The sequence below is a fragment of the Carassius auratus genome, unplaced genomic scaffold, assembly GCF_003368295.1.
Source record: "Carassius auratus strain Wakin unplaced genomic scaffold, ASM336829v1 scaf_tig00216160, whole genome shotgun sequence".
NCBI classification, from domain to species: Eukaryota; Metazoa; Chordata; class Actinopteri; order Cypriniformes; family Cyprinidae; genus Carassius; species Carassius auratus.
Window position 1 is genome coordinate 22,425 of NW_020528434.1, and position 14,185 is coordinate 36,609.

Sequence of the window (14,185 nt, forward strand, 5' to 3'; positions counted from 1 at the left end):
GAAGCTGGGAATCTGAAGGGTCTGGAGTGATTCTGGATGAAGGAATGGTCTCTGATCTCTTGTCAGGTGTTCTCTAACTTCATCAGGCATTATAGGAGACAGTTTTGAGCTGTTAAACTGGCAAATGGAGGTTTAAAAAATAATTCAATAAAAGGGTGTCCTTAATTGTGGCCAAAGTGTATTAGAGAAAAACATTCATTTCATAATGATATTTCCCCCCATTTTAAATTCTTATTATCCAATGAAAGGATACATTTTTGTAATTTTTTCAAATAAAACATCAAAAGGATTAACAATGCAGATTAATTTTCACAGCCTTATTTGATCATATTTGCCAAGGGTGCCAATATTTGTGGGCATGACTGTAAGTTATTAATTACATAAATTTGCTATCTGGGTGAACTAACCCTTTAAGAAATAATTTAGTTGGTGATACAAGCATGACAATTACCATGAGCTGTCTCAAAGGGTCATTTGACAAGAAACCGCCCACATCAACATAAAATTTCAATATGGCGGCAATTTTTCTGGATTACTGCCACCCGCCATGTAGATCTTTAAATTATACATTTTCTCATTGAAATGTATTGGGTTCATTGAGGGACACAGGGTTTTTATTGGAACTAACAGTTATTAAACAGTATGTTAAACAAACATACTGAGAGGTGGGGAAACAAAAATAAGATTAATAAATTAGCACAGTTGTGGTGCTGAACGGACAGTGCACCAAATAAAAAATTGAGCAACGACTAATACTGAATGTCAATAAAAACAGATCCAGAGGCAACAGCGACTCTGGCTGACACAGCAATGGAACCATGACAAAGAGCTGATGTCCTTCTTGAATGCAAGCTGTACATCATGTCCTGCCTTGTGTTCTTCTAGCTCAGGTATGCTAGAAAGCAGCTGCTCCTTCAGTCTGGTTGAATTCACATCTGGTTATTCAACACCAAGTTGCTGCAATCATTGCTTGTAGAGGGAGGCTAGATCTGTAAGCTTAAATATAACTGCATCGGTGCCCTCACTTGTGGTCTTCATGTCGGTGATGTAGCTGACAAGTTCTGAACAAATAGAGGGATACCAGTCAAAAGCTGAGCTTTTGAGGCTCTGCTCTTGCTTGATGGCATTGAGATGGTCTCGCTCTCTGTTGTACAGTCCAACGAGACAAGCAGGGTGGTATTTAAATTCCTGTGATACAACATCACCAACAATAAACTTTGCAAGGAGCTTCATGCTGCTTAGATTCCTGACACATTCATTGACTCTTTCATTAAGTTTCATCCTAATTGCCTCTCGTAAGGGGGACATTGCACTCTCATCTTCTCATATAAAGCACAAAGCTTTCTAGGGCTGGGATCCTCTTGGCCTCTTGACATGGATATCTTTGGTATCTTCAGTGTCTTTAGCAGCAGTAGATGCACTCTTTTGGGCCCTTTCCAGCTTTGTGTTATTGAACATATGTTTACAGCTTGAATGATATTTTGCTCTGTTTCTTGTCAATGTGTTTTCTATGCCATAACCTTCATCTAGTCGGTTTGGACTAAGTAAGATAGGCAGAGCATTGATCTTATGAATGATATCATAACCAGTACGATCGTGCTCTCTGTTGAATAAACTCGGATGAATGGGTTTTTCCTTGAAACATCTGTCCCAGTTAGTTTTCTCAACTGTTATTATGGCTTCTGCCATGTTTGCAACAAATGTATAGGCAGAGGCAGAGGGTTTATCCTTTTACCACCTTTTACCAAGCACTTTGATGTATGGGATACAACTAAGTTCATGCTTTAACCCTACACTTAGTCCGATTGTTCATCCAATGCCATTTATATCCCGTGCAATCTGTACACTATCCGGTTAACTAAAACCCCATTAACCTTGGCTCGGCTCTCCCGTGCTGGCACAACCTGTCAATTCAGGTGCGGCTATCTAACTGTTTTGTGGTAGATTAGACAGCATTTGGGATACTAACTTTACAATTAGCTGACATTGAACCCCACTCGGAGTTTAACAGCAGTGATATATCACCAGTGTGCCCTGATATTCACTCTTGTCTAATCTATCTAGAATTAACAAATCAACACAACTGTATATTGATGTGTTAAAAGTTGTTCTTTAGAATAATCTAAAACATATAAAATAAAATGAAACCAAATCATCCTTAATGAAAGTGACGTGACATGAAAGTGACGTGACATTCAGCGAAGTATTGGTGACCCATACTCAGAATTTGTGCTCTGTATTTAACCCATCCGAAGTGCACACACACAGAGCAGTTAACACACACACACACATTGTGAACACACACCCGGAGCAGTGGGCAGCCATTAATGCTGCGGCGCCCGGGGAGCAGTTGGGGGTTCGATGCCTTGCTCAAGGGCACCTCAGTTGTGGTATTGAAGGTGGAGAGAGAACTGTACATGCACTCCCCCCCACCCACAATTCCTGCCGGCCCGGGACTCGAACTCACAACCTTTCGATTGGGAGTCCGACTCTCTAACGATTAGGCCACAACTTCCCATTTTAATGAAAAAAAACCCCCCAAAACATTTCTCTCGGAAAATTGATCTTTTGAGTATCCAGGGGTCGGCCTTCTTGAAAATAGAAATTTCAAGTGGCTGAGAGTGTTTTCTTGTCAAGCAACCCTTAGAGACTGCTCATACCAATTTGCATGCTTATGTCACTAACTAAACAATTATATTACCTAACTGCTCCATTTAGGTGGTGGTAATCTTGAAAAATGGCCGCCATCTTGAAATTTCCAGTAGCTGTAGGTGGCTTTTTATCAAGTGACCCACAAAGACTGCTCATGCCAAGTCGTTGTTTTGCTTTTTTTGGACTAAAATGTATTTTCAATGCTTCAAAAAATTCTAACCGACCCTCTGATGTCACATGGACTACTTTGATGATTTTTTTCTTACCTTTCTGGACATGGACAGTATACCATACACACAGCTTCAATGGAGGGACTGAGAGCTCTCGGACAAAATCTAAAATATCTTAAACTGTGTTCCAAAGATAAACTGAGGTCTTACGGGTTTGAAACAACATGAGGGTAAGTTATTAATTACATAAATTTGCTATCTGGGTGAACTAACCCTTTAAGCCTAATTGCTCCACTAAGGTGGTGGCCATCTTGAAAAATGGCTGCCATCTTGAAATTTCAAGTAGCTGTAGGTGGCTTATTGTCAAGTCACCCACAGAGACTGCTCATGCTAATTTTCATGCTTGTATCACCAAATAAACCACTATAACACTTAACTGCTCCACTAAGGTGTCGGCCATCTTGAAATTTCAATTGGCTCTGACAATTTTCTTGTCAAGTGTCCCATGGAGACTGCTCATGCCAATTTGCACGCTTGTATCATAAACTGAACGATTCTGCCAAACATAAGCACTTAGCCGCTCCACTATAAACTTGAAGCTCATTATATTGAAGTACAAATCCAAACACCAGAAACGTTTTGCATTTTATGAATAATGAAATGTTATGAGAAGTATGCATTTTATTTATTCACATGCTGTATGGTTGAATTAATATTTTAGTTCACAAAATTAAGTTCCATTGTTTAAATTTTTTTTATTGACATAATTTTATTATTATTTATTTTATTTTTGAATAATTATAGCCTACATAAATAGGTGAAGCAAAATAAATCTTTGGATCATCCCTTATTTTTCCCTTATTTTCTTAAAGAATAAACACTTCTTTTATACAAGAATAAACATGATAACATATTATTAATTCATAGAGGGTAAAATGTCAAAACAACCCTGGATAGCCTAGATTAGGCCCAGGCTCTGTTCTGAAATATATAATAACTACTGTTAACTTAGAGTAACACATTTTAACGGATTAATCGCCTATTTTCATTTGCTGCATGTTTTCTTTATTTATTTTTTTGAACACGCTAAAAAATAAATTATGTTTGTGAGAGGAAAAAATATATAAGTTGTGTATAGGTTGCATTTTAACGGATTAATCATCTATTTTCGTTTGCTGCATGTTTTTATTTTTTATTTTTAATATTATATAATCATGTATAAGATGCATTTTATTACATTTAGAAATAATAACGGCTGGCCTGATAATGTTCTAATGTACCAACAGGATATATTTAGTTCCCTTCACTTCACAACAAATCCTTTAAATTTAACAAATATATCAGAACAAAACAATAATTAAAAATATATAATTCTAATGGATAAATATAATTGCAGTATATAATAATATAGGCTTAGCTATAAAAAATTAAGGTAAGGTTGGGCTTTCTCATTCTCTCACTCAGGAGAAATCCATTTCCATATTCGTGATGATTTGAAGCTTAACTATTATTCATGAGGTAAAATTGGCTTTGTAGTTCACGGGTGTTTCAGTATCGATGGAAAAAAATCATAATTAACAATATGTGGAGTAAGTTGACTGCTGCTGTTTCCAGTGAATATGTGGGCGAGACACCAGCACGATCAAACAGCTGAAACAGAAAACTCAATTCTCAAATACTAAATTTTTGGTCACACATAAGGAATAATTCAAAAATGCAAAGTGTTAGTAGCTCAAGAAATCAAGAATATTAACAGGGTTTATAATAATTATTGCCAAATGCTGGACCGTTCTCATTTCGCTCTGCATATGGAACCTGATGATTTTTTTTCAAACCAAGAATGAACCAAAATGAAAACATGGAGCTTTTTATCCGTATATATATATCCAGAGTTGAATTAAAATAAACATCCATATATATATATATATATATATATATATATATATATATATATATATATATATATATATATACATACATAGGCCTTACATTTATTTACTGTTTAATAACAATAGCATGCATATGTTCCTTTGTGCAAATGTCTTCTTTAGATTTTTGAGTATACTGTAGCCTAAGACTATCTTTAGTTTTGAAATTAACTCACTGTAAATGTTTTAATATTTTTTAAAGATGTTACAATGTTATATCATGATGTTATTGTTGTTTTACTTCCTCCTTTTATCTCATTTTACAATTACATTCATTTCGCAAACCGTCCCTTGCGCCACCTGGCGGTACTTTCGCCAATGATTTTAACACGCGACTGACATGCAGTTAATGCCGTGGCAGTAATACCAATTTAGGTTGTCCACCTACTGTACTGTAGATGGAGTAGATTGCCACCACAAACACCCCTGCGTGCACAGTCCTATACTACTACTCCTATACTATTTCAATCATTTAACATTAGGTTTCATTTATTTGCTGTTTAATGTTTGATGATTGAGTTATTTTGCATAAGCATCTGCTTAAATATGTGATCGCTTGTTTCTACTTCCATTTATTATGTGCATGCTGTACATTTTTAAAGCCAGAAGCATTCTGTTCGAATCAATTTTATTTGGACAATTTACTTATGGATACAAAATTCCATAAAACAGCATTTACAGTAAAAATTGTGAAATATTATTATAATTAAAAATATTTAATTTTCTTCTATTTTAAAATAACTTTTGTAATACTTATTAAATTTATTCCTGTGATGGCAAAGCTGAATTTTCATCAGCCATTATTACAGGCTTCAGTGTCATATGTTTGTTCAGAAACCTTTTTAATATGCTGATCTATAATCAGTGTTGGAAACATTAGTTGTGCTGCCTAATATTTGGAACCTGTGACACTTCAGGATAAAGTCTTATGTCAGATCCTATCCTCAAAGCTTTGGATTTTTAATACATCTATTGATGAATAATAGTGATAATATCCTTTTAGTTGTCTTTCAGGTCTAGGGACATAGGGACTAATGACAAATGTAGATAAAACCTGTTCTGCTTTTGACAGTTAGTCTAAAGGAAAGAAATTTAAAACTTCAATTTAATTTGATCAAAATCACTTTAGATAATAATCATGACTTCTGAACTTGTAAATTAGAACTATCCAGGAAAACTGGATAATGACTTTCAGGATTGAAGTTAAGTCTTCAAGGACTTACTAAAGGAGTGAATTGACTCAGGCACTGTAGTTCCAGGCTTTTTGTGGGTTGTTTCTCCCAGGTCAATACCCTCCATGGCTTCTACATGAAAAATACCAAAAAGACAACACAAAAATTAATCTATTACCAAGAACATGCAATAGTTTTAATGGGAATCATGGATGAGTACATTTGAAGTCACATCATAATGTCACTTTGTCTTCATGGGACTGTCTGAGTCTGTGTAAATAAAAGCATTATTCAAGGGAAAGCTCTGGCAGTGTGAACAAAATCTTGGGAACTGCTTTATTTTGTACTACTACATCATTTTCTATATCTCTCTGCTTGTCAAGGTATTTTACAGGGGAGTTGACCCAACTATGGCACTATTAATTAGACTGAAAAAGTCAAAGACTCACCGACAGACTGTCCTGCCGTGTAAGAGTCAGTTCTAGTCCTGGAGCGCTTGTTTCCTTTAGTGTTTGCTGTAGGAAAGAAAAGACACACCCAGTTACTTGATTAACTTTACTTTTCGCACAAAAAAAGGGTCTGACAATCAACCTAACATCAAGATTTTAGGCTAATATTTTAAAACAGAAAAATGTATAAACTAAAAGGGTATACTTGTAAATAAATAAATGAAAAAAATCTATTTAACTTGTATTGGCTACTGCATACAGGGTCACTAGGGGCCCCAAGGATGTTAAGTCAAGTCACCTTTATTTATAAAGTGCTTTAAACAAAACAGATTGTGTAAAAGCAACTGAACGACTTTCATTAGGAAAACGGTGTCAATAATGCAAAATGACAGTTAAAGGCAGTTCATCATTGAATTCAGTGATATCATCATGCATCTCAGTTCAGTTTAAATAGTATCTGTGCAATCATTTGCAATCAAGTCAACGAAATCGCAGTAAATGAAGGGTCCCCAACTAAGCAAGCCAGAGCCCCCTCCTCTTTACTCTGCTGACCCAGACTGACAACTACACACCGTCACACAACTCCAATATCTTCATTAAGTTTGTGGATGACACAACTGTAGTGGGTCTAATTAGCAACAAAGGTAAGCTACAGGAGTGAGGTGAGCCGCCTGGCTGGGTGGTGCAGTGACAACAAACTCTCTCTGAATGTGGAGAACATGAAGGTGATTGTTGTTGACTTCAGGAGAGTCTACACTCAACATGTTCCTCTGACAATCAATGGTGCGACTGGATACAGTGAGCAGAACCAAGTTCTTGGGTGTGCACAAGACGGTGACACGGGAGTGGATTTTCAAATCTCTTCTGTCCCACTCCCACAAAAAAAAAATCATAAAAAATGTAAATGTAGTTTTTTTCTTAATGCACAATGTGTATTGGACACACATCAAATTTAATGTAAATCATCCATGCTAACACGTTTTCTATTTAATTTTTTATTTATTTGACATTTCATTCTCTTTAGATTTATTTTTCATTCACTGAGTTTCGAAGTTTCTCGCTCAAGTTCACAACCCAGACAGCAGAAACTGCATCTTGTTTAATTTATTTATTTTACAGAATCACAGCGCTTTGTTGTTATTCTGAGTGTACACACATAAACTTATACAGATTCAAAAGATTGATTACTTTTATCTGTATGACCAGATGTTTTCTCCAGATGTCACGAGTGGCACGAAAGTACCTGTGCGTCTGTGCCACAAGCACACCATCGGAGCAGGTTTTCAGCACCGTAGGTAAAGTTGTCGGTCCACAGCGTGCCCTAGCGAAAAATCTTGACTAGATTGTATGCCACTTAATTGCCATTCGTTCCTATTGGCACTGTGTTTATTTTTTACTTATTTAATGGATTCAGGTACTTTTATTTGGTTTTCATTAAAAACAATTTTGGAAAGAAGACTGGAAAGAAGTTGTTTTTATTTAGACCTATTGCTTTTTCAATTTTGATAATATATATATATATGTATGGATGTTTATTTTAATTAAACTCTGGTTGACTGTTGTGGATCTATTTGCTCTTTTTTTATAAGCTGCTCTTTGTTATTAAAAGTTGTTAGTGCAGTGTGATTTTTACGGGCGTTTTCCGCAAATTCGAATAATTTTGAGCTCACAAAAAACGAATATTCGTTTATGTAAATTAAGTTTACTGAGACGTTATTTTTCAGCAACATTTATTGTTTCTGTCATTTTTGAACAAGCTTACACACAATAAGCTTGAACATTACACATCGTGTTTTGTAGCTGAAAACCTTTAACAATGCGTGCAAACAAAAAAAGTACAAATTAAAAGCAAAAAAAAAAAATAAATGTACAAAGAAAAAACTTAAAGAACGTTAGGCTATTGTAGAGAATGTAGCTTACACTTAACTTTGAAACTGTAAGCAAATCTTTTTTGCTTTTTTTCTATTGTTGTACATGTTCTTGTTAAGAGATACGGGCATGTAAACATGATCGGGGGAAAGTCTGCTCCTTAGTCTGTTAACAATAAGGCCAGCCGTGGAGAAAACGCGCTCTGACGGCACAGACGTTTGCTGGACTCACAAATAACGGTGTGCTAAGCGAATACATTTTGTGAAGCACTTTGTGTGTTCGTTTCACCACTGAATGGGATCCTCATCTGGTGGAATACGTGGCTCCAGCAAGAACTGTTCCCACTCGTCTCGGCTGGACTCTCTGTAATCATTGCTGGAGAACTGGCTCAGCCTTTTCCGACAAGTGGGCATTGCATTCTCTTCATCGTTGGTGGCAGCGGCTGCATCGGCACCACTCGAATCAAGGAAAATGTTCTAATAATGTTCAAAAAAGTTTTTTTTTCTTACTTGTCTCATGTTTTCATCGAGAAACCGGAGATGTTTGTGCCGAGGGTCAAGGGCAGACGCGAGAAGAGGAGTTTTCACTGCATTCTCCAAGTTAGCTGTGTTTATTTTTTTTGCTTGAGAGATGCCGCAACAATGTTCTTGAATGCGGTCACTTTCTGTGATTCTCCACGGCATATTTGAAGTACTGTATTAGACCGCAGTTCTTATTCATTCATTCATTAATTATTTTTTGCTTGCATACATCTTCAAATATGCCGTGGAGAATCACAGAACGTGACCTAATTAGGTTTTATTGTGGACTTTTTTTCTTTCTTTTTTTTTATGGCAATTTTATTTTGTTGTTCAGTTTATGAATGGTTTTAGGCACAAGCCAACAGTTTGGTGATGCCGTCTCAGCCTTACGTCATCATTTTTTAATTATTCACGGTAATACCGTATACCGAGGTAAAATAGGGAGGAGGTTTGACGTTATCAAAATTTGGAAACAGCCCAAGCCTATATCACAGTTCACATTTTATCACAATCCTTTGTCATCTTGGTTTTACTATTTTGCAAGTTGTCTGAGTGTTACAGCCAAACTAATTTTCCAATTATAAAAGACAGAATTTCAAGGTAAAAAAAAAAAAGGCAGATATTTAGGCCAAAGAGGGCAAAGATAAAAATCTTTGTTCTTAAATTTTAACAAGATAAAGGAATGACAAAGATACACATTAGGGCTGAAACGATTCCTCGAGTAACTCGATTACAAAAAATTATCGAAGCAAATTCCTCTGCCTCGAAGCCTCTTTTAATTCATTTTAAATCTCAAGTAAGTTTCTTTTGCAATGATTTTTTTTTATGTGACACAATGCATTTACGTCACCCACAAAGCAAAAGGAAGGAGACATAAGCGCTGCGTCATAAATCGCATAATGCAAGGAGTTAGCAGTAGGGCTGGACGATTATGGCCTAAAATCAAAACCTAGATTAATTGAACATTTTACCTCGTTTCAGTTTTTTTTTTCCCTGATAAGGTTTGTACTGTAAATATGATTGACTATTAAAGGTGAGATATTTTTTCCTATTGAAAGAGCGATCTGACATCATAGCTTACTATCAGCAGTTATTTTATCTATGTTCGTAACATTTCTTACAGATTATTGCTTGGTGTAAGAGATAAATAAAGAGCAGATAAAGATAAATAAATAAAAATATAAATAAATATTTTTTTTTACTAATGCACGTTTATTCAAAGCATAAGAAAATATGACTGTGGAAAAAGTGCATAATATTTAAAATAATGTTTATAAGCCAATTATAATTAAGTAGCTTAAAGAACTATAAACAAAACAGCACCATGTGTGCATGCATAGTTTAATCCAAAAGGGTGAAAGCCAATAACATAGAGTACATTTTTCATTTAAACATGAGATGCAGTAGGATGGGGAAAACCCACCATAAAGTCTCAAGATATGTTTTTGAAAAAAAACTGAACCCACCTTAATTTTACATTACTTTCTAAACATGCGACTCTGTTGTGTGAGACGCAAGTGCAAGGGTAATAGAAGACGTCCCTCTCTAGAAAATGCGTAAAATATGTGTTCTGTGTGAATGGCTTGGTTTCAGTTTTGACGTAAACAATATCATCTCCACATTCTCTTTTTCCGCAATATTTTGATTCAACAACGCAGCACCGCTGCATCTAGTTGCTTCAACTGTATAGGTTAACAAAAACATTATAATGAAATGACACTTTTATATTGTCATCGCATCTCGTGCGCCACTGATAAAGGCCAAAGTATAATCTGACCATCCGCATCAGCGCACCGTCTGCATTATGTAATTTTCGTCATCAAGAGGGCTTGCGGACAGCCACGCATCCATCCATGCGGTCTCAAAAAGTGCCTGCACGTGGACGGGGTGCGTGGCTGTCAACAGCGCATGCACGAGGTGAATGATGACAGAAGTGCTACTGCTTGTCGAGCTCGTTCACCTTCTGAAAGCAGTGTTAATTTTGACACAAAATTTTAATTTAGTTTTAGTCTTAGTCTTTTGACTATAATTCTTTTTAGTTTTAGTCAAGTTTTAGTCATCTGATTTGTTTTAATTTTAGTCTTATTTTAGTCGACTAAAATTGCTTGGTATTTTAGTCGACTAAAATAAGACAAAAATCAATAACAGATTTACTTGACAATTTTTTACAGCTGGTATAGGAAACAAACTTAACCAAAATATATAAAACACAAATTCAACTTTATTTCAACATAACTGTGTATTTATTTTGATTCAAAAGCTTTTATGCAGCAACAAACACTGTCATGATAATGTAAACAATAACTAGCTGCCAACTGACCATCAATAAAAGAAAAATAAAGTTAGGTCCAGGACCTTAAAGCTTACAGCTGAGCTGAACAATAAGTGCATAAATTTAAAGTAAATATTTAATAAGTTGGGTGGATAAAAAAAGTAACAAGATTTTATAAGGTATTCATTTGTCTAGCAATATTGTATGTTTTAAATACTACAATATTGCTAGATTAGTATGTATAATGATAGGATGTGAATATTCACGTTTCACATGACTAATATAGAAATATTTGTGATAGTCAGCAAGTAGAACATTATAAAATATACTAAACATTAGTATTAATCAAATGTATGTATCATAATATTACGTATTAGTATTGTGCTCTCATCTAACTTGAAGAAGGGGCTATTATACAGTACTTTTCAGTTCGCAATATTTAATGCTACAACATCTACGCACTGCAGTCTTCCAATTTTGCTTAGCTCAATAAACAAAAGAACATCGTTATGAAATTACATTTGAGAAAATGTCCAGGTGGCTCGTCTGTAAATGTATTTTCAAATTGGTTGTGTTCTTGCCACGAATGAGCACTCCGCGTGCTTTACACTTTGTTATGTTTTGTTCGTCGTCAAACGTGAAGTGAGCTGTGGACATTTTGTCGCTCTTTTAGACATCACCTCTTCGAATGCCGACTTCCCGCGAGCTCATTTAAAAACTGAAAACCTTCGCTTCACACCTCAATAAGTCAGGCTCGGATTGGTTCTCTTCTCTCAAGCAGTCTCGCCTGTTCCCGTTTTGCCGGTTCTTTTGTTCATTCCTCGCATCTCTCCCGTCTGCTGATTTGATTTTCGTCACAGTCTATTTTCGTCTCGTCCTTTATTCGTTGACGATAATGTCAGTCAATTTAGTCATAGTTTTAGTCTCCATCAGTGCCTTCTTTTTTAGTTTTCGTTTCGTTTTCGTCCGCAAAAATATATTCGTGACGAAAATAATGACGAAAATATTTAGTCAACGAAATTAACACTGTCTGAAAGCTGTGCAGATGAAGCCGTGTGAATATAATAATACATATCCGATCATCTAATCGCTTGAATGTCCAAACCATAAAACAAATACAACTGACAAAGTTTAGTGAAGATGCAAGGCCATTACTATGTGTTGAACCGGCGTTCACCTCCGTGTTTTGCTTTTATGCCACTGACTGGACGGGGCAGAGTCATGTGGCTACACACGCTGTAGTATGCTTTTAAGGGGCAAGTATTAACAGGATTAAAAACCGACATGGGAAAATTACATCGGTTAGAAGTCCGATTTTCGGTTTCGATTACTTTTCGATTAATCGTCCAGCCCTATTCAGCAGTGTTTTGATTTGAGGGTGCGGGCAAACGTACAGAGAACATTGTGGCATGTGTCCATTGCAAGATAGAGCTGGCATATCACAACTAGGGCCCTATGATTTCTGAAATGCAGAAAACGTGGAGGGAATCGCGAAATCAAGTCATAAAAACTGATTTTACAGTTTAATGCGGAATGACATAGAAATTTGCCAAATTATGAATGAATTAATCTAAATAGGTCATTGCACGTACATCAAATCACGATATGGAGTAATATCTGTAAATATTAAGCCGGAACAGTACATTTAAATATGAAACCACAACACATCACATACACAGAACTGTAAAGGTACGTCAACCTATCAAAATAAAGTCCTGTTTAGTTTAAAGACAAGTATTTGCCAGAGATGTATTACTATTGGTCAGCAGAATGTACATAGCTTACTACTGAAAAAAAATCAAACATTTAAATCACACAACATTTCTTCCATGTTTTATTTTTAATAGTAAATCCCCTTTGTTTATCAAAAAGTTAAGTTTGCTTAATTTTCAAGAATTAAAAAGATAAATTAAATTAATGTTTTATGTGTTTAATGTTCATATCAGAAAATGCTTTATTTAAAACCCCAACTGAATGGTTCTTAAATGCACTTAATTAATCTGTCAACTTTATTGTCGTTGTTCACAGTACATGTACAGACAGAGAAACAATGGGTAATAATTAAATGTTTATTTTTTGATGTATGCATTCCATTATATGCATTTAAAAAGTACAAATGGCTGTTGGCTGTTGGACAGTGTTTTCTCTACTTCCAGCTGGCCTTCGGTTGCTAATCATAGCTCCGTGTAACTGTTTTTATTTATTTCTTTTTTTCTCTAGAATCTTTCCTACTATCACTCTCTGTTTTTTTAAAAGTGATGAAATATAACTTAATTCACACCATATTTCTGATATTATCGATCAATCTTATCAGATTAATTTTGATCATTCACTTTTATTTTATATCCGTGCCGTACACCAGTTTGTCATTAGCGTTTTCATTCGAACCTATAGCTGTTTTCTTTTCTCCTCTCCTCTCTCTCGCTCTAGTTTTTCAAAAGTTCATCAAACAACCGCAGTAAGAATATTTCATCAAGCACGGTGAGTAATGGCTTCTCATGCTATTGTTATTTGCATCTCTTGTCATATATACAGTTTATCTATCTCTGTCGCAGATGAGGGATTCACATGTGACAAATGCAGGGATATAGTTAGGCTGACAGAGAAGATTTCAGAATTAGAGACACGCATTCCAAACTTTAATTGAGGACAGTAAGAATGTTAGGGCTCTAGATACGGCTTTGGATGCGTCTAGCTCAGGGATTCCTGTACATTGTCCGGTCCTGGCAACAGAGCCCCTGCAGCAGGGCAACTGGGTAGCGTAGTCGTGGGTTAAAACACTGATCTTCTGTTCCGATCAACACATTAAACAGGTTCTCCCCAGTCAGTGATGCACCCACTGAGAAACCTGATGAAAGTGCTCTAGCTATTGGTGATCCTATTGTACAGTACGTGAATATAGAGACACCAGCCACCATAGTCAAATGTTTACCGGGAGCCAGAGCACCTGACATCTTGGTAAATTTAAAAGTGCTGGCTAATGCTAAACGTAAATACAGTAAGATTGTTATTCATGCCAGCGCTAATGATGTTTGACTTCGCCAGTAAGAGATCACTAAAAATAACATTAAGGAGGTGTGTGAACTTGCAAGCACGATGTCAGACACTGCAATATGCTCTCGTTCCCTCCCTGCTTACCGTGGTGAAGAGAT

General features: G+C 35.9%; 1 protein-coding gene across 2 annotated transcripts in view; it reads right to left on the minus strand.

The window, feature by feature from the left end:
• mtor (mechanistic target of rapamycin kinase) overlaps positions 1-14,185 on the minus strand; it is a 154,974-nt gene that overhangs the window by 10,305 nt on the left and 130,484 nt on the right. For both annotated transcript variants that reach the window (XM_026262449.1, XM_026262450.1), the window contains exons 54-55: positions 6,372-6,437; positions 5,974-6,054 (exon numbers count right to left, since the gene is read on the minus strand). In XM_026262449.1, coding sequence (XP_026118234.1) covers positions 5,974-6,054; positions 6,372-6,437 — 147 coding nt within the window. The remainder of the gene's footprint in view (positions 1-5,973; positions 6,055-6,371; positions 6,438-14,185) is intronic.